The sequence below is a fragment of the Loxodonta africana genome, chromosome 9 (assembly GCF_030014295.1).
Source record: "Loxodonta africana isolate mLoxAfr1 chromosome 9, mLoxAfr1.hap2, whole genome shotgun sequence".
NCBI classification, from domain to species: domain Eukaryota; kingdom Metazoa; phylum Chordata; class Mammalia; order Proboscidea; family Elephantidae; genus Loxodonta; species Loxodonta africana.
The window spans coordinates 122,905,691-122,931,139 of NC_087350.1; the positions used below are offsets into that span (position 1 = coordinate 122,905,691).

The 25,449-nt window shown below is 62.9% G+C and overlaps 1 protein-coding gene across 5 annotated transcripts; it reads right to left on the reverse strand.

Moving 5' to 3' along the window:
- Positions 1-4,491: 4,491 nt before the first annotated feature.
- Positions 4,492-25,310, reverse strand: ABCA2 (ATP binding cassette subfamily A member 2). Of its 5 annotated transcripts, none has more exons than XM_064290725.1 (48): positions 25,200-25,310; positions 21,482-21,575; positions 20,213-20,324; positions 19,978-20,141; positions 19,614-19,741; positions 19,317-19,427; positions 18,795-19,013; positions 18,101-18,471; positions 17,515-17,674; positions 16,476-16,604; positions 16,216-16,383; positions 16,037-16,133; positions 15,613-15,786; positions 15,429-15,531; positions 15,244-15,358; positions 14,948-15,138; positions 14,698-14,848; positions 14,407-14,611; positions 14,096-14,260; positions 13,817-13,997; positions 13,495-13,707; positions 13,097-13,293; positions 12,803-12,985; positions 12,441-12,625; positions 12,242-12,362; positions 11,798-12,034; positions 11,511-11,717; positions 11,135-11,237; positions 10,735-11,054; positions 10,378-10,591; positions 10,182-10,287; positions 9,978-10,089; positions 9,836-9,896; positions 8,941-9,115; positions 8,511-8,626; positions 8,294-8,441; positions 8,095-8,218; positions 7,822-7,954; positions 7,489-7,606; positions 7,129-7,307; positions 6,884-7,025; positions 6,677-6,811; positions 6,497-6,600; positions 6,322-6,414; positions 6,124-6,226; positions 5,908-6,045; positions 5,624-5,830; positions 4,492-5,107 (listed from the first exon to the last, which is right to left on the reverse strand). In XM_064290725.1, the coding sequence occupies exons 1-48, from the start codon at positions 25,263-25,265 to the stop codon at positions 5,072-5,074; spliced, it is 7,314 nt and encodes a 2,437-aa protein (XP_064146795.1). In that variant the 5' UTR covers positions 25,266-25,310; the 3' UTR covers positions 4,492-5,071. The 5 variants fall into 5 exon arrangements, with proteins under 5 accessions (XP_064146795.1, XP_064146794.1, XP_064146793.1 ...); XM_064290724.1 differs by having other exon boundaries at positions 8,511-8,641; XM_064290723.1 differs by having other exon boundaries at positions 10,717-11,054.
- Positions 25,311-25,449: the final 139 nt, after the last annotated feature.

The window sequence follows — 25,449 nt, forward strand, 5'->3', positions numbered from 1 at the left end:
CTAATAATGCAAATAAAGTATGTAGAACCCTTGTGGGGGTAGGACCGTGCAAAAGTATGGAACCTGTAAGTGTATGGAACCCTAACCAAGGGAATGGTCAATTTTGCCATCCCACTAGGCTTAAAAGGAGCCAATCCCAGAAGCTGAGAAAGGGGACCTCACGACCACCAAGAAGAGCCAGGAGTGGGGCGTGTCCTTTGGACCCAGGATCCCTGCACTGAGAACTTTCTAGACCCAAGAGACAGAGAGATGTAACACTGGAGATGGAGAGAAGCCATGGCAGCAGAACCAGGAGACCATCATGAGATGGTGCAGTGGGCTTCCGGGCTCATGGAGCAATGTGGCTACAGTGGGCTTGCTGACCCACAGAGTGAGAGAGCTGAGCACGCTCAGGCAAAAGGCTTGCTAGTGGGGTGGGGTGCCTCCGCATACTTACTGGAAGAGCTACAGGGCTTTGTAACACTTGCCCAAGCAGGGCAGAGGTCAAGCCAATGGGTTGAGGGGCCAAGGGGCTGAGCTGAGAGGCCTGCCTGCAGGCATGGCCGAGAAGCTGTCCAGACCCAAGAACAGTATCCTGAGTCATTCCTGACCCTGAGTTGTACCTGTTACTTCATTAATAAACCCCATAATTGTGAGTATGATCTGTGAGTTTTATGTGGCCATTGCAACAGCTTATCACACCCAGGAGAGAAGTAGAGAGTGCCATGGAAGGGATGGCTGGTGTCAGAATTGGTAAAAAGCTTTTCGAGGGGAGGTGTATTTGAACTCCACCCCACTGAAATCAGCCTAGGGTAATGTTAATCTTGATTTTCTCTCCTCCGCCTTGTGAAGTCAGCGGAGAAGGTCTGATGCCGCCACCATGCCATTTTTACACCCTGTTTTCATGCCTGTCCTCTTTTATGCAATGCCACCCAGAGGGAATTAGGATTAGGACCCACCCCACTCTGGTATGACCTCATTAACTTTAACTGATCACATCAGCAAAGAAAAAAAAAAAACATTTCTCCAAACAAGGAAACATTCACAGGTGCAGGGGTTAGGACTTCCACATATCTTTTTTTGGGAACATGATTCAATTCATAACACCCAGTCAAAGGAACCAGAGCTACTTGGAGAAACAGCTAATTGCAGGACTGGGGCAGGGAACGTATAAAGCCAGCCCAGAGGTCTTGCTGTACCAAAAAGTGGAAGTGCTGAAAATACCTTGAGGACAAGGCAAAAGGACACCGATGCCACCTTGGAGGGGTTCACACTGGCCTAGTCTGGGACAATTTGAGCATTAAAAATTGACAGCAATGAATTTTAACATATTGATTGAAGAGAAAGCCAGGAGTCCATGGCAAGACTTTTTAAAGGGCGGAGTTGGGGGGGACTCTTCATGAGAGCAAATGCCAGCTGATAGATGCAGGAAGAGGAAATAATCAGAAAGTGACCATTTTGCAGTCTTCTGTGTAGAAATCACCCAAAAAAAAAAAACCAAGCCTACTGCTGTTGAATTAATTCCAACTCATAGCAACCCTATAGGACAGAGTAAAACTGCCGCATAGGGTTTCCAAGCCTGTAAATCTTTACGGAAGCATACTGCCCCATCTTTCTCCCTCAGTAATCACCAGTGGAAAGGGTGTTGGGAACAGGGCATTCATGTTGACTTGTTCCTAAAGGGGAGAGGTGCCCTGGCAGCAGCCACTGTCTCAACCATGTGGTCCCAGTTAGCATCGCCAGTGATGACAACTGCCGTAGTGAGCCTCCTGACATGGCAGGGAAAACACCCCCAGAACACCAGCGGTGTTCTTGCCACAAAGACCTGCCTTGCGTCTAAACACAAGGAAAAGGTCAGACCATCCAGACTAGCCACACACATCCAGGTCATGAGGGACAAAAAGGGAGCAATCCCCTTCGTAGCTGCGTACCTGTGTGCACTTAAATGTGTTCAAGTCATCAGATACTTTCTACATCATCTCGGGCATGCCTGTGCCGTGTGCCACAATGCACTTCACGAGCCCCTCATTTATTGTGATTTATAGCGGTTTCCTGTTTGTTCTTACAAAGAGGCAGTAGCCACATCAGTGTGGTGGTGCGTTTGGTAGGCATTGCCGGATTTCTTTCCAGAACTGGTTTCATTAACAGAGTATGTGTGAGAGGCCTTCTTTCTCCTCTCCAGTACTGATATTATTAACCTTTAAGCTTTTGTTTAACTGACTGAAACATTACAATTAGTAAAGAAAAGAAAATGTGGGAGATTGTTTTAGAGAAAACACAAGGTCGAGACTTTGCACTGAGCAATTCCTGATTGGATCCTGGGTTTTAAAAAAGAGAAAGCTGTAAAGGACATTATTGGGGCAGCTGGGGAGACTGGGGTCTGCTGGTTTATTAGGTGACAGTATGTGTCCTTGATAAGTCTGGAGAGGTTCTCACTCGTCCAAGTGAAGCTGAAGGATCTGGGCTGAAGGGGCACGATGTCTGCTCTTGCTTTCAAATGGGTCAGCACAAAAACAGGTACACAGAGAGGCTAGGATAAAGCACGTGAGACAGGATTTTAGCAGCAAATTTAAATCTGGGCAAAGGCACCCAGTGTTCATTGTTCTCTTCTTCCAACTTTTCTGAAGGTTTAACATTTTTGAAATAAAAAGTTGTGGTCGATGTTTGAGTTTTCTACCACTGCATTGAAAGCCACTGCAAATTTAGCCACTTAAAGCAACATACCCAGTCACGGTCTCTAAGTCAGGGGTCCGGGCACGGTATAGCTGGGCCATCGGCTCAGGGTCTCAAGGCTGCAGGCTGTGGTCCCTGCTGGACCTCAGGGCCCTCTTCCAGGAAGGATTCAGCTCCTGTGGTTGCGGGACTGAGGTCCCCAGCCCCTAGAGGCTCCACCTCTCTTTCCTTGGCTGGCCATGGCACCTATACCAGCTCCTCATAGGGTGGGGGATCCTTGTGGTTCTTAGTGCAATCAGCACCCTCCTAGGGCCTGTACCTCAATGACCCCCAGCATCACCCTCTGGACCCAGCCTCTCAGAGTTCCAGAGGCCATAGTTGAACATCTCTCAGGAACTCAAACCATTGTGGTCCAAATGGGACTTGTCACCCCAGGCCACGCCAGCCTCACCTCTGTCACCCTGGCCCCGGAGACCTTCAACATCCTCCCCACCCTTGCTCTGCCCCTTCCCACTGCCCCAGCCCCATTTGGTACCAGCTTTGCCTGTGTCTACCCTTCAGTCTCCTAGGGAACTGCCGTGTCCTTTCCAGTCCCCCTCAGCTGTTCATGATGGTTTCCCAGGGACACTACAACAAAGTACTGCAAACTGGGGAGGTGAAAACAACAGAAAGTTATTCTCTCACAGTTCTGGATGCCAGAAGCCCAAATTCAAGCATCTGCAGGGCTGAGCTCTCAGCCGAGGCGCCAGGGCAGGGCTTTCCCTTGTCCCTTCCAGCTTCTGCGTCTGCCAGTGATCCTTGGCTTGTGGCACCAGCTCTCCAATCTCTGCCTCTGTTGCCACATGGCGCTTTCCCTGGCTGTCTCTGTGTCTTTTCCTCCTGTATAAGGACACCACTTGTATCGGATCAGGACCCACCCCACTCCCTTATGTTAACCTAACTGATAATGTCTGGACAGACTACTTTCAAACGAGGCCACATTCACAGTGCGCATCTTCCAGGGGCATGTGTTCAGGCATTAGCAGGTCTACGGTGGGAGTCTGGCTGCACGCGCTCCAGGGACACTGCAGGATCCCTGGGAGTCTGCACGTGCTCTTCCTCCGAATCTGTCTCAACTGGGGAGGTCGCCTCCCTCCTGGAAGGCCTGCCACACCCTAGACCAACCCAGGTCAGAGACTGCACAGCACACGCCTCTGCCTGGACACCAGGCCCAGGGAGCTGGGCAAGGATGCTTGACATTGAGGCATGGGGGCCCCAGGGACAACTCAATGTGGGGACGCCAAGGATATCAAGATGCAGAGGCCCCAGAGACCAGGAGGGCAGAGGGTCAGCCAAGCTCAGGCGTGTGGTGGGCCTCCTGGGCTGGGTGAGTGGCACGAGGGTAGCCCCCACTGTGACCCCAACTCAACCTGCTCCTGCAGGCTGTGTGGAGGGGAGAGAGGAGGGGCACATGACCCCTGCCTCAGTCTCCCCACCTGTAGCATCAGGGCATTGGGGGGGTGACCTTCTTCGTTCCCACCTCCAGACCCTGGCTGATCCTCCCACAGCCTGCACCTTCCAGAAGCAGCCTGTGGGGGCTTCACCCCAGCCAGTAGCCAACTTCCCCCCAACACCCACATACACAAAGGCTCGGTAGGTTTCACTTTTGTTTTTTTATTTAAAACAAACATCTGTGCGCTATGTACAAGGCCGGCTCCAGGAACAGGTGGTGGGGCCAAGCCAGGTCCGGAGCGACGACAGCTGGAGGGGAGGGGAGGGGAGGGGAGGGGAGGGGAGGGGAGGGGAGGGGAGGGGAGGGGAGGGGAGGGGAGGGGAGGGGAGGGGAGGGCCCGGCCCCAACCTGGCTGGCAGGGCCAGCAGCTCATTCCGCCTCCCCACTACCACCCAATCAGCCCCTTTCTAGCCCATGCCAATAGCCCCTAGGGGCACTGACCAGCCAGCAGGACAGCTGGAGAAGGAGCCTCTTCCTAAAGCAAAATAAATAGTGAGCCTGCCTGGGTCAGGGTCAGGGTCAGAGGAAGCCCGGTCAGGGCCAGGCCTGGCCAGGCTCAGGACCACTGCAGGAGAGGGCAGTGGGGCCTGGCACACCCAGGGTGGTTTAGCCTGGCCCTTGCAGGTGGTAGGCAGAGCTGGGCAAAAGCAGAGCCAGGGGGCTGGGCCAGACCCCAAGGCTTTAAGGCAAAGCAGGGTGAGGGTTGTGCAGCCCAGTGGCCAGGCCAGCCCTTGGCACAATCGGGGTCGGGCAGCCACAGTGACCACAGACAGGGCGGGGCAGGCGGCAGGCTGGAGGGAAAGCAAAGCCCATGGATCCTGGATCTCCACTCCAAGGCCTGGCGTGTGGGCACTGGGGGCAAATAGGGGGTGCCTCAGCCACTGTGTGACTGTCCCACAGCCACATCCTGGGTCCAGCTCCCAGCAGTCAGCAAAGCGTATCCGTGTTGAAGGACAGCTGGGCCTGGGGATAGCACACGGGCCAGGCTTAGGGGCTGTCCTCCTAGGTGAGAACCCTCAGCCCAGGTCCTGTGTCTGGGACCCCCACCGCCCCCACCCAAGGCCTCGACCTGACACTGGCCTCCACCCCTCGCCTCTCCTGACTCCACTCCCAGCTCAATCCTCTCTCGAGGTCTTCATTCCCCCTGAGACCTCCCTCTGCTGAGCCTGGTGCCTGCTGTGTTTCCATCCCCTCCCCGTCCCTGCTCCCTCTGCCACCCTCCCACTCTGCCTAAATCTATCCCTCTGTGCCCCCCCACTCAGCATCAGTCTCTGTGTCTGTCACCATTTTCAATGGTCTGTGGTTGGCCTCGCCATCTGCCTGTGTCCAGGCCCCTTGTCCCCACTCTGGGGGCGTGTGTGTGTGGGTCCTCTCTGTCCTCTCAAGCTCTGGGGAGCAAGTGTCCCCACAGCCAGCTCTCCCCTCCCAGTCCCTGACCCTGAGCCCCTGTGGCCCGGCCACGGTGGGCAGCCCCCTCACCCGCTCTTCCTCGAAGCTGATGAGGCCCTCGTCCTCTGTGTCCAGGTCCTCAGGTTCATCAGCCACAAGTGCCCGGAGCTCAGTGGGGGCGGGTCTCGGCCGGAACAGGCTGAGCAGGCGGCTCAGGGGGGACCGCAGGCCCGAGGGCGGCTCTGTCTCCTGCTGCTCCAGGTTGTCGCTCTGCTTTTTGGCGAAATTCACGAACACCTGGTGGGCGGGGCAGGGAGGTAGATGGGTGGGCTGGCCAGGCAGGTGGGCCGGGGTGCCCAGGCCCAGGCACTCACGTTGTCCAGGGTGGTCTGGCTGACAGAGTAGTCCTCAATGCCCAGCACGCCCACCACCTGCTCCATTTTGCTGAACACCTGCGCCAGTGAGATGTGCTCCGATTTCAGCTGGTACTGCACCTTTGTGTGATGCCGCTCCTGGGGGCAGATGGATGGGGGTCAGGGCCTCTCGGACAGGGCTGCCCCTACCCCCACCCCACCTCCATCCAAGCCCACCTTGAGCATGGCTTCCGGGAAGTTGCGGCTGAAAAACCGTACCACATCCTTCACATTTTGGCTGACCTTGGTCCGCACTGTGATCATGTAGCCGTCTCCAAACCTGGAGGGACAGGCCCACGGCCCCAGGAGCCTCCTGGCTGCCCCCAGGTCCCACGGCCATGACACCCACCCCGTGCCCCCTTCTAAACGCCTCACCTGTTCTTCAGGTGCTGGATGCTGCCCAGACAGCGGAGACGCCCGTTGACCATGATGGCAAGCCGCGTGCACAGGGCCTCGCACTCTTCCATGCTGGGGCAAAGGTGTGGGGTTGGCACCCAGGGGCTCCCAGGAAGGGGGTGGGGAGGGAGGTGGGGAAAGACAGGTGGCCCACCTGTGTGACGTCAGCACCACCGAGCGCCCGGTCTTGATGAGGTCCAGGACGAGGTTCCAGAGAAAACGCCGGGCCTTGGGGTCCATGCCTGTGGTGGGCTCATCCTGGTGGCGGGACTAGGGCTTAGCAGATTTCACCCTCCTTGCCTACCCAACCCACCTGCCCCACCTGCAGGCTCACCAGAAAGATGAAGGCCGGGTACCCGATGAGGGCGATGGCCGTGGACAGCTTGCGCTTATTGCCGCCACTGTAGGTGCCAGCGGGCTTGTCGGCGTACTTGGTCAGCTCCAGCTTCTCCAGCGCCCACTTCACCACCTGGTCAGGGAGGGCAGGCGCTTAGGGGCCGCCGGAACACAACCCCGCCACCGCCTTCCACCATACCCTCACCCGCGCCTCGTCCTTCCAGGAAATGCCACGCAGGCGCGTGTACAGCTGCAGGTGCTCCCTGGCCGTGAGCTCGTCGAACAGGGCATCGAACTGCGGGCAGTAGCCTAGGCTCTGCTGCACCTGCAGCAGCTCCTTGAGCACGCTAAGAGGCAGCAGGTGGCAGTCAGCACGGTGCATACGTGGCCCGCTCTCGCCACCACCCACGGCACCTGCGCCCTCCCGCACCATGCCCTGCCTGCACCCACCTATGCCCATTGACGAAGGCCTCGCCACCCGTCGTGCTCTCGTCGCCCGTCAGCATCTTGAAGGTACTGGTCTTGCCGGCGCCATTGACGCCGAGGAGGCCGAAGCACTCGCCAGGACGCACGCCCAGGCATAGGCGGTCCACAGCCAGGATGCGGCCGATCTTCCGGGACTTGTACACCTGGGGTGGGGAGAGCACCTGACCACTCAGTGGTGCAACCGGTCACCCTGGGGCCCCGCCCCCCACAGCTGGTCCGGCCTCAACATCGTGGTCCCACCCCCACTCTGAACTGGGATCCCACGTCGAGGGCACTCCTCCACCCAGGGCCACGCCCCCATCCTCGGCCACTGGCTTGGCCCACCTTGGTCAGGTTCTCAATCTTGACCATGTCATTGTCCGCGTCCCCCCGCAGCACTCGCTGCCGCTCACTGGCCACGTCAATGTCGTCCTCCACGGGCTTGGTGGACACAGGCATGCGCCTGGAGGGACAGGGTGGGCAGTGCCCGGGTCGCCCCCGCCTAGGTCACCCACTCCTGCCACCTCTCCTGCCACCTCCCCTGCCATCTCCCTGGGCTCACCCCCAGTCCTGGCCATGACCTCACTCACTGGGACCACTGCAGGAAGGGTGGGTACCTGGCCTGTCACCACCTCTGCCACCCACCCCTGCCCCTGCCCCTGGCATCACCCCACTCACTGTGGCTGCCGAAGGAAGTTGTACTGGCACATGATGGTGAGGAAGAAGCCGACAAAGCCCTCCACCGTCATGGCCACCAGCCCACGAGTGACGATGTCCCACTCGAATGGGGACTTCATCTTGTCAAACTGGCCTGTGGGACAGCCGGCTCAGGGCCTGTGCTCGGGGGCCTCCAGGAGCCCCACAGCCACCCCCACACCTCTCCTAGCGGCCCACCCCGCACTGCTGGCCGAGGGCTCTGCGCTGCCCGCCCCACCCGGCACCGGCACACACCGATCTTGGCGTAGTACTCATTGATGTACTCGTTGTATGCCATCTCCATGAGCCCGTGGCCCAGGTTGTAATTGGGGAAGATAAGGAAGCAGCTTTTCAGGTAGCTGTTGACAGCCTTCAGATCCTGGATGGTGGCAGGGTGTCAGGGACCCAGCCTGGCCACGGCCGCCCGCCCCGCCCCGCCTCCACCCCCTGCCACCTTGTCATGTTCAAAGAGCTGCAGCAGGAACGTGGCCACAGTGGCCGTGATCCCGATGAAGAGATTGATGACAATGAGGAAGACGTAGGCAGAGCTGGGCACCTCGAACCAGAAGGAGGCCGGGTACATGATGGGTGTGATGGACCACCTGGGGGCGGGCAGCAGTCAGTGGGCTGCCCTGGCCCCACCCGCCCCAGCCCTGGTACCCACCCCTTACCCATAGAGCAGGAAGAGGGAGAGCACAGCCGGGAAGTTGGTAGGCGAAGTGTAGGCCGGCAGGTCGAACACAAACAGGATGATGACGCAGCAGGTGGCCGGGACCAGGTAGTTGAGCTGGAAGAGCGGGGGCTGCTGGTGGGGGCACAGTGCTGAGTGGGGAGCAGGGAGGGTGGCTGGTAGGCTGGTGGGGCGGGGGACGTGACCAGGAGAGGGCTAGAGTTCCTGGTGGGGGGCAACGATGGGAACACAAGAGGGTGCAGATGAGAGAGCTTGCATGCTGGCAGGGGACAGGGCTCGGTGCCTGGGAGGGGGACTCAAGCTTGGGGACAGAATAAGAGCTGGTGCTGCCAGCAGGGTATGGAGTGGTGGCCTGGGGCTAAGAGAGTCCTCCAAATTAGCTGTGCAGAGGGAGGGAGACAGGGCCGCACCATGTCCCACACGTAATTGGCCAGCCAGTAGATGACAGGATTGCAGCCGCTGACGAACTGCAGGTGCTTGGCTTTGATGGACTTCTCGGCCACCAGGAAGACTACAAAGCTGGCCGGCACGAAAGACATGGCAACAATGATGAAGATGGCGATGACCACGTCTGTGCCCTGCAGCCTGGGGAGGCAGAACAAGATGGCCTGAGCCCTGCAGGGCATGCAGCCCCAGGAGGAGCTTCCTCAGGAGGCCTGGCCTTGACTCCGCCCACACCTGCACCATGTTGGGGGATCTTTGCCTGCTTTGGGCCTCTGTGCTATGATTGAAGACTGTCGGGCATACTGACTCAGGCCTCTGGGTGCTGGGAAGAGGGGGCCTCGGTCTGGGGCTGCTGGTAGGTGTTCCAGACTGCTGAGGCCTCCTCCCCACCACCGGCCTGCTATGATCTGCCCTGCTGGTCCTCTCTCCATCTCAGTACCATAACTACACCCAGCCCCGCGGAAACTTCATCCCCTACGCCAACGAGGAGCGCTGGGAATACCAGTGAGAGGGCCCGGGGGCAGCGGGCAGGAGGGGTGGGAGGTGAGGGGGTGGCACCCTGGCTCATGGCCACTATCCCCCAGACCGTGGCTTTCGCCAAATGCCAGCCACCAGCAGTTGGCAAGCACCTTCCGACTGCCGTCGGGCATGGGTGCCACCTGCATGCTCAAGTCTCCTGCTAACAGCTCTCTGGGACCCACGATAAACCTAAGCAGTGGCGAGTCCCGCGTGCTGGCCGCCCGCTTCTTTGACAGCTTGTGCCTAGAGTTCCTCACACAGGGGCTGCCACTGTCCAACTTTGCGCCGCCCCCACCTTCACCCACCCCGTCTGATTCTCCCGTTTCCCGGATGAGCACGTACAGGTAATCCAGGGAGAGGCTGGCACTGGTCTTGTTCATGGGGTGGTTGGTGACAGTGATGCCTGCGGCACAGGGGAGGGCAGCCTCAGGCCCTGCTCCCACCCCACACTCCACCCTCAACCTCAAGCCACCCCACCCCTCACCATAGGCCGCTGGATTGCCCTTGCTCTTGGGCAGGTTGGCACGCAGGATGGCGTTGTTGAGGCTGTTGAGATAGGTTGGCATACTGTGGTAACCCTTGTTGTTGTAGAAAACCTGGAGAGAAGAGGGCACAGAGAGGCCCGAGAGCCACCGTGGGTCACTGCCAACCCAGGCAGGCTGGCCCCTCTGATTGCTGTGGCTCTTACCTGGGCCGCCCTGCGGACTGCAATCTTTCGCACCATGGGTGGGGCCCGGGCGCCAAATGAGGCCGGGATGGATTTCTGCACGTTGCCAAAGGTGATGGCTCCATACCTGGGCAGGCAGGTGAGGAGGTGGCAGTGAGGCCCTACGGACACCAGCCGGCCATCTCACCTACAGCGATGCCCCCTAACTCCTGCTCACCTATGCAGCCGGAAGCGGTCGGATGTGAAAAGCAGGTACTCGGAGACATTGTGACCGGTGATGTCAGTCAGGATGTCGCCTGTGACAACCCGCATCTGGGGCGGGTGCCCGCCCACACCGCTGGGGCAGGAGAAGCCAGTGCCCTGCATGGAGCAGGTGCAGCGGACGGGTTCCCGCACCAGGCGAGGCAGAGAAGGGGCCAATGTCCACGCCTCTGAGGGCACAGCAGGGGTCAGCCACCCCTGTCCCACCCCTCCGCTCTCTTTTGTCCCTCCCTGAGCCCCATCCCCCCACCCCTCCTAGGCCCTGTCCCACCCCTCCCCTCGCCGCCTCGCACACCCCGGGCCCTGATGGAACCTGGCACTGCGGTGGGCAACAGGGAGGTGTTCCAGGCCTGCAGTAGGTCCTCATCCAGGGACACGGGGGAATCAGATGGGGCGGGCGAGGGTGGGGGCGGCACAAAGTTGGACAATGGCAGCCCCTGTGTGAAGGACTCTAGGCACATGCTGTCGAAGAAGCGGGCGGCCAGCACGCGGGACTCGCCACTGCTCAGGTTCATCGTGGGTCCCAGGGAGCCGTTAGCAGGGGACTTGAGCACACACGTGGCACCCACGCCCGACGGCAGTCGGAAGGTGCTCACCAACTGCTGGGGGCTGGCATCCGGTGACAGCCGCAGTCTGGGGGATAGTGGCCATGAGCCAGGGTGCCACCCCCTCACCTCCCATCCCTCCCGTCTGCTGTCCCAGGGCCCTGTCACCGGTACTCCCAGCGCTCCTCGTTGGCGTAGGGGATGAAGTTTCCGCGGGGCTGGGTGTAGTTATGGTACTGAGATGGAGAGAGGACTAGTGGGGGCAGATCACCTGGTGGTGGGGGAGAAGGCCTCAGCAGTCTGGAACACCTACCAGCAGCCCCAGACCGAGGCCCCCTCTTCCCAGGACCCAGAGGCCCAGGTTTGAGGAGGCCCCACACCCAGTGAGCCCCCAGCTTGCCCCACAGCCTCCGATTGTAGCTCCAAGGCCCAGAGCAGGCAAGGGTCCCCCTACGTGGTGTAGGTGCAGGTGCAGGCAGAGTCAAGGCCACACCATGTAGGACACTAGCCCGAGGTGCCCCTCCACCTGGTCAGGTGGCCATACCGATCTCGGGGACAGAGAGAGCCACCGTCATGGCCACGCAGACGAAGAAGGCGGGTAGCAGGATCTGGGAGAAGAGCGCCTTGGAGTTGCGGCGGGCGCAGTGGAGCCTTTTCACCAGGAGCCCGTGGAACTGACGCACCCGGAGCCACCAGCCGTCCAGCTTGTGGCTGCCCTGGCCAACCCGCGTGAGGGCCTCAGCCTCAGCCTCTGCACGGAGGTGGGAGCTGAGCGGGCCACCGCTTGTGTCCTCTGTGCACCCACCCCAGGCTTACCCAGCTGCTCCCTACCTTGCAGGCTGACGTTGTCGGCGTCCTGCAGGTTGTCAAAGAGAGGGCGGTAGTCCCCATAGACCTCAGCATAGCTGGCGCCCTCGTCGCCACGGGTAGAGCCCACTGAGGATGCTGACTGCAGCGATGCCTGCGACTCCGCCAGCTCTGAGCACCGGGCCAGGTTGCCAGAGGGAGCCTCCCCAGCCACCAGGGCCTCTGCCCCTGGCATGATGTCCTTCCTGGACTCTTTCAAGTCTGCACGGTACAGGGAGCCAGAAAGGAAGAGAGGGCTCAGGGCTGCCTGCCCCCTGACCCTGGGGAGCCCCAGGCCCCGTGGCCATCCACCCACCCTCCTAGGAAACCCTGGAAGAAGGAAGGAGTGATGCCCCAGGCCCCATTTCAGGCCTGGTGGGGCGAGGTGGGGCAGTGGGCTCCAGGACAAGGGTCCCCTGGGCCCCTCACCGGCTTCACTGTTCTCCAGGGACTGGTCCTCCTCAGACACTTTGAGGAACACCTCCTCCAGCGTCGTGTCCATCAACCCAAAGCTGCTCAGGTGCAGCTCATCCAGACTGTGCTCCAGGTGCTGCAGAGAGACTGGGTGAGGCAGGGCAGGACGAACGGCCTCCCAGAAGACCTGTCCCGCCCTGACGAGCCTTCCCACCTGGAAGAGGCGCTCAAAGGCTCCCTTCTTGGCAGCCTCACTGGGCAGGATGTAGGAGAGTTCCGTGCTCGTGTCCGACACCAGCAGGCAAGAGGTGACGTGCTTGCGGATGAACTCAGAGACCCGTGGCTCAGAGCAGCTGCTCAGTGGCGCCCGGCCTTGGGGGCTGGATGTCAGCCCTGGCTCTGGGAGGAGGGGAGGGGGAGCAGGGAGGGGCTTCACTGTGGGCTGGGGGTCCTCCAGGAGTCTGGCCCAGTCAGGATGGGGGCCTGGGGAGAGGGACTGCCAGGTCCCACCAGGCATGTAGGGACCCCTGGGCACGGTGAAGGCCCTGCCCCTCCACTAGAGGTCTTAGCACAGACCTTGGGGGCTTCCGGGCTCAGCGGGTCGCTTGACCAGGGTGAGTCGGTACCCGTCGCCATAGGCACCCTTGAGGAAGAGCGGGGAGCCACAGCACTTGAGCTTCCCGTGGGAGATGATAGCGATGCGGTCCCCCAGCAGGTCAGCCTCGTCCATGTGATGGGTGGACAGGAGGATGGTGCGGCCTAGGGGGAGGCCGTCCCGGGTCAGGGGGCTCGGAGGAGTCAGGCAGGCGGCCGGCCACTGCTCGCCCAGTGCCCCACCCCACGCCCAGCCCCCAGCCCCACCCCACTCACCCGGCTTGTACTTCAGGATGAGGTCCCAGATGGCACGGCGTGCATAGGGGTCGACACCGGCCGTGGGCTCGTCCAGGATGATGGCACGGGACCCACCCACAAAGGCGATGGCCACGGAGAGCTTGCGCTTCATGCCGCCCGACAATGTCTGCACCAGCGAGTGACGCTTGTTGGAGAGCTCTAGGTCTTCAATCATCCTGGAGAGGGGCAGGACAGCGTGGAGCAGGGGAGTCTTGGCCCCATGGCCCCGACTCTGCGTCCACCCCACTCTCCCACCCACCTCACTGTCTAGGCACGGTGCCAGTCCCTAGGCCCTAGCCCTGCCATTGTCCTGCCCCCCTACCGGCCCACGGCCCCGCCATCGTCCTGCCCCTGTATCTGCCCACGGCCCCGCCCACTTGTCCATCTCCTTGCGGATCTCCTCCTGCGCCATGCTCTTAAGCCTTGAGTAGAACCACAGGTGCTCCTCCACCGTGAGGCGGTCGAAGAGCACATTGTGCTGCGGGCACATGCCCAAGTTCTTGCGGATCTCATCCATCTCCGTGCGGATGTCATGTCCGTAGATGGTGGCCGAGCCCGAGGTTGGCGGGAACAGACCAGTCAGGATAGACCTGGGTGGGTGAGTAGGGTCACCACCATCCCCGCCCCCTGCCGGGCCTACCCAGTGCCGGCAAGGCCCCAGGCTATTTCCCGCTGTCTGTCGCCCCCAGGGGCACTCACATGGTTGTGGTCTTGCCAGCCCCGTTGTGGCCCAGGAAGGAGACGACCTGGTTCTCGTACAGATTCAGGCTCAGCTTGTTCAAAGCCAGCTTCTTGTCATTCTTGTAGATTTTGGTGAGCTTGTCCACGCAGACCACCAGCGGCAGGTGGGTGGGCTCCTCCTCCATGCCCCGCATCTCCTCTGCACAAGGCATGGGTCAGCAGGGTGAGGGGCTGAGCTGAGGGTACCCTGTGCCCTCTCACCACCAAACCCAGCTCCCCCACTCCCCAGCACCTCACCGAACCGCCGGCTCTCCATGGCACAAGCCTGGTCCTCCTCCATGACGCTGAGGCGGGGGGCATGTACCCATGGCCAGCTCCACTCCCACGCCTCTGTCCGCCCACTACCCAACCAGTAGGATCTCTGCAGTGGGAAGTACCAGGGCCGGGGCAGCCCATACATTCCTGGAGGCCAGGGATGGGAGGGAGGCTGACTCAGAGCCTGACCGTGGGCAGTCCACCAGAGGTGGGTGTGTGCCCATCCAGGGAGCTGCCCAGAGAGCCCCCTCCCCAGCCGCATCCCTCCACCTCATGCCTCCTTCTGGATGTACCTGGGTGCACAGCCTCAATGTACCACGTGAGCACGCCATAGACGGCTGCATCCACCACCAGCATGATGACAGCCAGCAGCAGATTGAAGTCATCCCCTTCCACGGGTGACTGGCTGAATGTGTGCCACTGGATGCCCACGCCTGCCACCTCGTACAGAGCAAAGTACTTGGAGCCCAGGCCAAAGGCTGTTGTGGACATCAGGGACTGAGGAGACACTGGTGTCAGCGGGCAGTTTGGGGCCGGGGGTGGCCACCCGCCACCCAGCCCACCCATCCACCCACAACCCTCACCGCGATGCACTTCTCGAAGGCGGTGATCCTATCGTGGGCCACCTCCTCACGGATGGCCACATACATGTATGGCACGTAGCTTAGGAAGTAGATGATCCCACCACAGGCTGAAGCCAGCTTGGCCTTGGAGTACAGCACCGACACCAGAAAGCTGGGGGCCACAGGATGGTCAACGATGCCCCACCCTTGGGGGCTTCCAGCTAGCTACAGCCCTGGAGAGCCCCCACCAGAGCTGGCCACGGGTGCTCACCAGAACATGATGGTGGCCACTGCATAGACAGCCAGGAAGAGCCAGATGATGAGCACGTGGCTGTGCAGGAGCACCTGGCCGTACTTGAGGATGGCTGTGAGGGCTGTCACGGAGATGGACAGCTGCACGAAGCCGGTGATAAACCAGGCCACCCAGTGCACCGCATTGTTCAGGCCCATGGTCTTCATCACCTGGAGCAGCAGGTGATGATGCAGCCTGAGGCCAGGGTGCTGCAGGGCCGCCCGCCCCCGCCCCCACCCCTGCCCCCTCCCCGCCCGGCCAGGCCCCCACCCCACCTCCTTGAGCCGGTGCTCCTTCTCCGCCACGATGTGCTGGATGGTCATGGCCACGGAGTAGACCCAGGAGATCACCATGCAGAGCGGCATCATGTGCTCGATGACGAACAGGAAGCTGGAGGGGAGGCGCGTCAGGGCGCAGGCCTGGGCCCATGCCTGGGGACCCCCTCCTCTCGCCCACTCACTCGTCACGTGTGTAGCAGGGGTAAGGGAACATCTGCACGTAGTTGCCCGGCTCCACCACGTCGTGCCCCACAAAGGTGTTGATGATGGCGCGCTCCATCATGTCTGCGGGCGGGCTCAGCGTCAGGGGGCCGGCCCTTCCGGGCATCCCCGCTCCCCCGGCCGGTCCCCCGACAGGCCCCTCACCCTGGATCCACACGAAGCCGTACAGAAAGTAGAGGCGGCCCCCAGTGTTGGGCCCCGGCCGCCAGTAGGCCCGACGGATCTCGTTGGTTTTCTCGGTGAAGCTGGAGTTCTGACGGATCTTGTAGTGGACGTGGGGCGGGAGAGACCCGTCCTTCCGCGTCTGGAAAATCACGCCTGGGGGCCCAAGGCCCGGGAGGTCGTGGGGTTGGGGCTGGGAGGGGCGGAGCAGGACTGGGGTGGGGCTGGAGTGGGAGGGGCCGGGCCACGGCGGGAGGGGTGGGGCCTAGGACAGGGATGGGGGAAAAGAGAGGTGGGACGAGGGCAGGGGAACTGGGAGGGGCCGAGTCCCCGCAAAGCAAGGGAGAGGGGCGCGGACCAGGTGAGAGGGGAGGGGCTGTAGCTGTGGGCAGGGCTTGCAGCTCACTGGCGAACACGGTGACGTTGTCCTGGTAGGCCTGGTTAAGCGTGTAGTTGACGATGCTCTCTTCATCAGGAAAGCCCTTGAAGATGTCCACGCTCACCTGGGGAGAAAAGCACGGTTGGAGTCAGCCCTGGGTGCGGGAGCAGGGCCCCCCGGGGTCCCGTCCTCCTCCACCCCCCCACCTTGGACATGAACTGGATCCAGCCACAGGCCGCATTGTCGATGGTGTCCAACTGCCGCAGGAGCGCGGAGCCGTTGGGCAGCGTGAAGTTGTCCTGGCGCAGGGCAGGGGGCAGCTCCTCCAGCGAGAGGTTCAGTGCTTCGGGGTGCAGCCGCAGTTCCGCTACGTACTGGGGGTGCCGAGCCGGCTTAGGGGGTGAGTGCTGGCCCCCCAAGGCGGAGTGGGGCTGCCGCGCGGTCCCCCACCTAGCCCCCGCCTCACCTGCTGCAGCCAGTGCAGGAGCTGCCGTAGCCGGCCCTGCTCCAGGGAGCTGCGTATCTCTGCCGAGATGTTGAGCCAGACCTGGGCGTAGTGAGTCACGTTGCCCACGAAGGCAAAGGTCTCGTTGGCCTGTGAAGGGTGAGGGGACCCGGCACGGGGCTCACGGAAGAACCCAAGCCGTGTGGATGTTCTACGCCCGCCTCTCTTCCCAGGCCGGGCCCAGCTGACTGGCCCACCCCACCAGCAACCAGTCCTGCTCTCGCCGTCTGGCCACACCCCCGACTGGATGCTAGCAGCCCACCCCGCCAGCCTTCCCGAAGCACCCACGCAGCTGTCCTTGCCCTCCTGGAACCTGCTCTGCCCTCCACCCCTGTACAGCACGCATCCTGCTCCCCTCCTACCTCAGGGAGCCTCCATGGGACCCTTCTCCACTCCCCCTTAATCAACCATCGACTTGGCTTGTCTCTCTCATCCTCATCCTTGAGACCCCTTCCACACATGGCCCCTCGCCTCCTCCACGAACTTACCCCTCCCAGGCAGCTTTCCAGCCCTGATTTCTGCTTGTTCCGAGGTGTTCTATCTCCCCTGGGATGGCCTGTGGCATGCCCACCCAGCAGGCTGTGAACCAACTCCCCAGGCAAAGCTTCTTCTCCTCTGCTCACCCACCCAGCTGCCTCGCCAGACATCGCTGCCCACACCGGGTCCTGTCCCAAACTGGGCCACCTGGACGCACTCCCTTTTCCAGTCCCGCCAGCACTGCCCAGGTGCTGGACACGCCAGGGCACGCTGGCCTCTGCAACAGACCAGCGGCTCCAATGCCTTTCCACCAGAGGCCGCCGAGGGTGAAACCCGCCGGGTGCCCTTGCTGCTTATGGTCTCCTCCAGAACCCCCACCTGCAGAGCCAAGCCCGAGCTCCAGGGCCTGCGTCCCACGTGAAGCTGTGCCCCACATGCCACCTGCTCCGAGCCCCCTCTCTTCTCCCAGGGCCCTGCCCGGGAGGCGCGCAGCCCCAGCATCAAGCGCGCCAGTCCAGCACACCTTCAGGATGACACGGTCCGCCTCCGAGCCCGCGGGCGCGTACAGGATCTTGGGGTTGCTGGTCATGAGGTGCACCAGGAGGCCCAGGTTCCGCTGCTCCTTGCTGGTGAAGCCCAGGGAGCTCATGTTGCCCCGCCGCAACGCCTCCGGCTCGATGGTGCTGGGGGCGGGGCGCCAGGAGGGGCGGGCGTCAGGAGGGCGGGGCCAGGTGGGCGGGGCATAGGGAGGGGCGGGGCGCCAGGAAGGAAGGGGCGTCAGGGGCGGGGTGCAGGAGGGGAGGGGCGTCAGGGAGTGCCAGGAGAGCGGGGCCTCAGGAGGTGAGGGCGCCAGGTGGGCGGGGTGCCGGGAGGGTGGGGCGTCAGGAGGGGCGGGGCTTCAGGCGGGGAGGGGCGTCAGGAGGGCGGGCTTCGGGAGTAGAGGCGGGGCTTCAGGATAGAGCGGGGGCTTCCGGTGGGTAAGGCGTCCAGGATGGAAGGGCGCATCGGGACGAGGCGGCGGAGATCAGGCGGGGTGTCAGGGCGTGGCAACAAAATTGGGGACGGGGCTTCAGAAGAGGCCGCGCTGTCGGACCCCGCCACCCACCTACCGGTTGTTGCCGCAGAGGATGGGCTGCAGGCCTGCCCAGAGCTGCACGAAGGCCGCGCACTGGCCCTGCAGTGCGTCCGCGGAGGCCAGGACTCCAGCGGGCGGGCTGCCCTCCTCCGCCGTGGCGTTGGCCCCCGTGCCCGCCCCGGTGCCGGTGCCGTTGGCTGCGCCGCCGCCGGGGCCGCTGGCGGGGGTCGCAGGGGCCCGGCCAATGCAGGCGCCCTGGGGCAGCAGCAGGGCCAGGGCCGAGAGGACGTCCACGTCCCGCAGAACCTTCTGGGCGTCCAGCAGGTCCTCCAGCAGCGCCTGAAGCCGCCGCGGGGGTGGTGGCTGCTGCTGAGGGTCGGAGCCGTTGGTCACATCCAGGCCCAGCTAGGGGGAGACGGGCATGCTGGGAGCTGCTGACCCAAGGAGTGGTGCTTGGGGGAGCAGGCGCTGGGGGCAGGGTTTGCAGGTGTGGTGGCTGAGGTTGGGGCTGGACCCCGCAGCTGGAAGAGGGGCTCAGGGCAGGTCTGCAGCCTGGGTGAGGGGGGTGAAGATACTGATGAGGTGAAGGCACGGGGCTGGGCACCCAACAGCAGCTACCACCCATCCCTCCACAGCTTTGGGCCCTGGAGCCCTGTGGCTCCGACATTGCCAGCACTTCCTCCAGCTAGCCCTCAGCCCTGCTGTCTCACTGGCAGGCAAGGCCTCACCTGCCGGGAGATCTTGGCCATCTCCAGCTGGTTCCGGAGCTCAGCTGCCAGCCCAGAGAAGCGGTGGGCACGGGTGGCAGCCTGCCCACTGCAAATGGCAGCCCGGTAGCCCTGCAGCGCGCTCTGCTGACCCTCGGGCACCGTGAGGATGCGGCCAAGCTTCCCAGAGCCTGGTGAGCATGTGAGCTGCTCCAGGAGGGCGGGGGCCAGCAGCAGCTCCTTGGTGGGGAGGGTACAGGAACTGTGGGGCCAAGGGCAGGGTCTCCAGGAAGGAGCTCCCCACCCAAACCAAGAGGAGACTGAGGGCCTGGTTCAAGATGGCCTTCAGGCCTCACCCTACCACCCACTCTGCCTAGGTCCGGGACTGCCGGCTCTGCAGCATGGGTCCCCACACCTCCATGCCGGCTTCAGACTCCCCAGTGCCCTCCTTCACTCTGGAGGGACCCTTTCCTCAACCCCCTGGGCAGAAACCCCCACCCATGGCAGGAGGCACACTCCCCAGCCCCTCCAGGTCCCTCTCACCTCCAACCGGAGTAGAGGATTGGTACCCAGGTGGCTCCAGGGCTCCTGACCCCCAGGGAGGCCGGAACCAGCATGCAGGTTGGGTGAAGGGCCAAAAAGCAGGCGGTAGACCTGGGGGGCCAGGGGAGGAGGAGTGACTCAGGCTGGGGAGCTGGAGAGCCTGGCCCTGGGACACCCTCTGAGCTAAGAAGGCACCCTCCCATGCCCGCCACCGGGAGCTACGGGCCAGGCAGAGCCAGGGCTAGGAGCCGCTCCCATAGGTGCAGACCACCCACCCTGTAGGGGGGCCCACCTCACCTCAGGCGGGTCCACCTGGGCAGCCAGGAGGGCCTGAGCTGTGCTGTTAGGCAGTGACAAGTTCTGTGTCAGAAAGCGCCAGAGCTCCCGCGGGTCCCTGGCCACGGAGTCCAGAGAGAAGGCAGACACTGGACAGGCAGGAGGAAGGGTGAGGGCCAGCTGGGCAGGCCCACACACTGTACCCTGCCAGCATATGCCTTGCTGGCCCCGAGCACAGGGCTCAGCAGCAGCCTCAGAGTGGAAACAAAGAGGACCAGGTCGACAGGGACCAGGTGTGGAGGCAGGGCCCATAGAGCCAGTGACACCTCAGGCCCCGTGAGGCCCCTCCTGGCCCCTCCTGGTCACCCGCCCTACCCAGGCATACCTGCAGGGCTGTCTGTGCGGTCCTCCCAGGCGCCCGGGCTGGCACTCAGGGCTTCCAGGTGCTGCCGCAGGCCCTCGAGCTCCAAGCCCAGGCTGGGCCGAGCGGGGTCGAACAGATTACCCTCCTCCACCACGCGGTTGAGGCGCTCCAGAAGCTGCGTGACCCTGAACCACCATGGGTATCACCACCAGCCCGGGGACAGGGAGGGCAGGGCTCCCGCGGAGGGGGCACTCACGTGGAGTTGGCGTACTGCAGGAAGCCAAACTCGTCCCGCTGGCCGTCAGGGCACAGTGACTGCATGACTGGCAAGATGCCGGCGGAGGTGAGGGGTGCGGCCGTGTAGAAGGCTGCGGGGGTGCGCAGGTGAGCGAGAGGCCCCAGAGGGGCCAGGGACAGTAACCGAGGGGGAAGGGAGATGGAGGCCGAGAGGAGAAATTTGGAGAAAATCAGGAAGGAGAAGCAGCAACAGGCAGAAGACAGCGGGCAGAGCAACTGGCCCCAGCTGTGCAGCAGGCCAAATGTTCTGATGCCAATGACTCCAGCAGGTCAGAGGTCAAAGGGCCACTCACCAGCCCCTATCCCAGAACCCTCAGGGCATCCCTCTCCCCTCGACCACCCAGGTTTAAAACACCCTGATACGCATGGGTGCAGTACTGCCCACAGAGCCCAGGGGGACACGGCCCCCCTCCCCCACCACCGGGCATCGACCTCTGACCTCTCTGGCCAGCAGATTAGCAGAATGAGTGCAGAAGCCCAAGGGTTGTGAAGAGAGAGAAGTCAGGCTAGCTCAGCCTCAGTCCTAGGCTAGCCCAACCCCTAGTCCTAGGCTAGCCCAGCCCCAGCCCCAGGCTAGCCCAGACACCCCACCCCTGGAGTGCATGGTCAGACAACCCCACAGAGAGAGGAAATACACCCTGGCAGCTTGACCCAGGCCCCAGCTGTGGCCCAGCACCTGGCCCTTCACTACCCTCCACCCCAGTCTTGAGTCAGCTGCTCCTGACAGGGTGCTGGGGGTCGGCAGCCCCAGTCAGGCCTGGGAGAGGTTGTTAATGCAAGCAGGGAGGGGTGCTCAAGCTGCACTAGGAGGACCCCACCAGGGTCATCCAGCTGCTGCCGCCTGGGGGCCAGCCTGGAGGAAGCGGCTGCTCACTTACAGACTGCATGCAGGCCACGGTGAAGGAGGAGGAGGGCAGAGACCATGCGTGGGCAGGGTAGGGTCAAAACAGAACAGAGGAGACCAATGAGTGCCGGAGCCACACTGGGCCATGCCGGGAATGGGCGCTTGTGGTCACTCATGGCCACCATGGCCCGCCACGTCCTCCTGGAAGCCCAGCCACAGGGCCGGAATGCAGGCCCAGGATACACATGGGCGCGGGCAGGCAGACTGCACCTCAGGAGCCATGGGAGCAGACGCGTGCACACGGAACACGCATGCGTGAAGTGGTGAGGACACCTTGCCCACCCACTCCTGCTGTGTCTCGGCCCACCCAGCCAGTTCCCTCACCTTCCTTCACGGAGATGGTGGGCTTCTTCTGCCGCAGCCCCAGCAGGATAAAGAACAGGACCAGAGGGATGAAGACCTCGAAGGCCAAGACCCACTGTGAAGGGAGGCGGAGTGAGACCTCGCCTGGGCCTATCCCACAGACATGCTCCAGCCCGGAACCTTCCTTGCCCTGCCAGAGGATAGACCTCTTCCAGCAGGGCCAGCCCAGCCCAGCGAGGATCCCGTGTGCTCACTCGGGGCCACGGAAGGTCAGGCCAGGCCCTCCAAGCCACCAAGACAGCAAGTGTTGTCTGGCCCACGAGAAGCAGACCTTGCACCTCCCATTCAGGCTCTGCCTACCACACTGAGGGTAAGGAAGGGGCTACATTTGAGCCCCCTGCCCTAGGAGGAGCCTCAGAGCCAGCAAGAATAAATCATCCAGCTTGTGGTCCACACTAACCTACGCTTCTAACAGCTCATCTTCCCCCACCTCGACCTGGCAGCGCTACCTAAGTATGATCTTAGAGCCCATTTGAGCCATGTTTGGCCTCTGCACCAACAGCTCCCACTCTCCCCCAGGATCAGCCCTTCTGCCCACCTCTGCAGCACCATCCAGCCGCATACAGGCCGGTGAGCTGGGCCTGGACCCTGAGCCCCAAGAATACCTGGAAAGGAGGTCTAACACCCCCAGGCCCCAAAGCCGAAAACACCTCCTTTTGCCCCGACCCTTCCACAAAACTTGGGCCAGGTCAGGTGGGAGTGGCAGCCCTGTTGGATCTCAGGCCTCAAAACTAAGCCCCTGTGGCAAGCCCAGCATCAGTTTGGTTTTCCTGGAGGCTCCTGATACCTGGGGCTGGGTACCACGGTGAACCCAGGCAGGACCAGCTCTGAGCAGGAGAGAAACGCTGAGACCCCCACATGAGCCTCAACTTAGTCCGCCAGTGGGTGGGAGGACTTCATCAGGCCCCATTACCGCCTCTCACAGCTCGGACCTTGCAGACCAGCCTGAGGGGTGCCCTGACCCTCATCCCCACCTGGCGCAGACCACACAGATCTTCCCACAGGGACCAGAGTCCCTTCAGTCCCACTCCCACCCCAAAACAGACTTCAGAGACCCAGCATGATGGCGGCCCTGTCTGACCCAGGGCCGGCCTCTACCCCGTGGGGGTAGTCACACTGTTTATTGAGTGGCGCTGACAATGGCACTCTGTGGCCCCAACCCACTTGCCCCAGCCTGTGCCAGCCTCCACCCCTCCCAAGCTGGGCTGGAGCCCAGGGCTGGCCCAGAGGTCATCACGGGCACCCACAAGGCTGCTGGAGCAGGCGCCCGCCACAGGCACACGGGTGAGAATGACTGCATGCGAAGGCGGGTGCTGGAGGCTCGGGTCAGGGCCATGGTGCTAGCCCTGCCCACACCCGCCCCCCCACCCGGCACCTCCCCTTCCATAGCTGCAGCAACAGGCCATGGCCGCCTCCCCCATCACTATAGCAACGGCCGCGCATGAGCTGCTGGGAGGAGGAGAGGCCTGGCTGGCAGTGGGGAGAGCCGGTGGGTGGCAAGAGGGCATCTGGTTACAGGCCAGCAGCACAGGTTCAGCCCCATGTGGGTACCCCATCTGGGTGCCCCACCTGGGTACTCCACCTGGGTGTGTAAAAGGTTGCCCAACCTCTGCCGCTCAAGGCCAGTCCAGGTACCCCATGTGCCCCTCCCCCCCACCGCCTGGATGTCCACACAGACCTGAGCCCTCCTCCCTGTCCCTCAGGTGAGGCCTAAGGGCAGTGTTGCCATGGAAACTGGCGGGAGGGGTGCCACTTCTCCCACAGGGACTCAGTGACAGTGAGCTGGCCCCTTCTCCAAGTGCAGCCTGAGGCCCGGGGTTGCCCGTGTCTAGCTAGCTGAGAGGGAATGGCTGCCCTCACAAATGGGGAGACTGAGGCACAGAGCTTGGCAGGAGGGAGCCAGCAGGGAGCGAGTTTGATTCCCACCCTCCCAAGGCTGTGCTTTCCACAAGATGCCTGCCCGTACAAGCACAGAAAACACAGGCAAGACCTCTGCCCACTCCGCCCAGCCCCAGGAGTCCAAATCTGAAACCCGAAACCCTTCCTGGGAAGAGTGGGCATCCAGAGGGCACACTCCCAGTCCCAGCTGGCCCCAGACCCAGGGTTTGAGCCAGGCTGGGCCTCAGCTCCTTGGAAGAAAGATCCCCACTCACTTGGCTCCAAGACCAAGGACCTTCCCAAGGGCCCAACTGGACCAGCCCTGGGGAGAACCAGGGCAGGGACAGGGTACAGAGAGGTGGGAGCAACGGTACCTCGCAGTAGGGGTTACTCCTGGGGTGGGCATGCTTTCCAAGTGCTCCCACAAGCTGCTGTGCCCTTCCCAGAGCCTGGAGGTCCCCATCGGACACTAGGGCCACCATCCCAGCCTCTGCCCCCAGCCCCTGTTGTCAGGGTGGGGTCCTTCCTGCCAAGAACCCCCAGGGTTGATACTAATGCTGGCTGCGTCTCCATTCTGGGGACCCAAAGCCTGGAGCTGGGAACTGTACCTCAGGCGGCCTGGGGCTGCAGACCTGGTGCAAGTGACCCAGCCCAGCTGGCCACAGGCGCCCCAGGTAGAGAGTGTTCCAGACCCTGGCTCTTCGCCAGGGCCAGGTGCCTGGAGGGAGACCTTGGAGGCCAGGGAGATGCCAACTTCCCCCTTCCCCCCACCCGCAGCCCCGGCTTTTCCAATGTGCACCTTGAAGGCCCTTCCCAAGGAGACCCAGGGCCAGGTGGGACAACAGGGGCCTCCTCCTCAGGCCCCCACTCAGGGGACCAACTGCCACTGGAACCCAACCCCTCTGGGCCCCGGCCCCGCCCTGGAAAATCCCAAAGGCCCATGCAGAACTAGAGCTGCCTAGGTATCTCTGGCCAGTACGCTGCTGTTTCCTGCCCACAGGAGATGCCCCTGCCTGCCACAGGCCAGAGGGGGAGGGCCAGCTAGGGTCCTGGCCGCCCAACCCTGCTCCCCACCCAGGACTCCATCTCTGACAGTGCTCTGTCCTGTGCCCTGGGCTCCCTGGTTGCCCCCGGGTAGGGGGCGTGGGGTGAAGCAGCCTCAGGAAGAACTGGTCCCAAAAGACAAAAGGGTGCAGAGACCCGGCTGGCAGGGGCTGGAAGAACAAGGGCGTTGCTGATGACAAGAGAATCACAAGCAAGGGCTAGTGGACGGCCGGGAGGGCGCAGAGGAGGAGGAGGCAGAAAGGTGCCCCCGGGTCCAACCTCAGCATGAGGCCGCCTGCCCAAGGGCAGGGGGCAGCAGAAGGAAGGCAGGGAGAGGGTCCTTGCAGAGGCGGAAGGGAAGAGTCAGGACCAAGCACCCCTGAAGCTCCGAGCTGGATCCAACCCCCCAGGCCAGCCCGCTGTCCTGGCATGCAGGCCCTGCCCCGACCCCAGGGTCCTGGATGCCGCCTGCCCCCACCCCGCAGCCGGTCGGGGAGCGCGCTGTGGAGGGTGCCTGTCCCATGACTCAGCCGAGGGTCCGCAAACGTCCACGGCGCGGCCCGGGGCGGCTGGCAGGCCAGACGGTGCCCAGTGGCTGCTGCGCCAGCCAGCGGGACGGAGCTGGGGCCCGCGGCACGGCCGTCGGCCCCACCGCGCCACCCGGGTCGGCGCCACCCGGCCCCCGCGCTGCCGCACTTCCCCGCGGGCGCCGCTGGCCCACATCCCGGCCGGGGGCGCAGGTCCGCGCCGCGCTCACCGGGCTCCGGCGCTTCAGCGTCACGTTCTTCCAAAGCAGCAGCTGCAGCTGGTGCACGAAGCCCATGGCGGCGCGGCGGCGCGGCCGCTCTCCGACCGCTCAGCGCCGCGCGCCGCTCCCCTGCTCGCCCCGCCGGGCCCCGCCGCTCGGCACCGTCGTCCGCGCGGGGCGGGGCGGCTCGGGTCGGGAGCGGCTCGGCGGCGGCTCCGCCCCAGCGGCGACGGCGGCGACGGCGACTCCGCGCCCCCTC

Coding starts and splice junctions, on each gene's coding strand:
- ABCA2 (XM_064290722.1), bottom strand. CDS start 25,265: ATGGGCTTCGTGCACCAGCTGCAGCTGCTGCTTTGGAAGAACGTGACG. Junction 18,472..18,794: donor TGGCCAAGATCTCCCGGCAG/GTGAGGCCTTGC, acceptor GTCTCCCCCTAG/CTGGGCCTGGATGTGACCAA. Junction 6,046..6,123: donor TCCCGGAAGCCATGCTCAAG/GTGGGCTTGGAT, acceptor ATCTGCCCCCAG/GAGCGGCATCACACAAAGGT.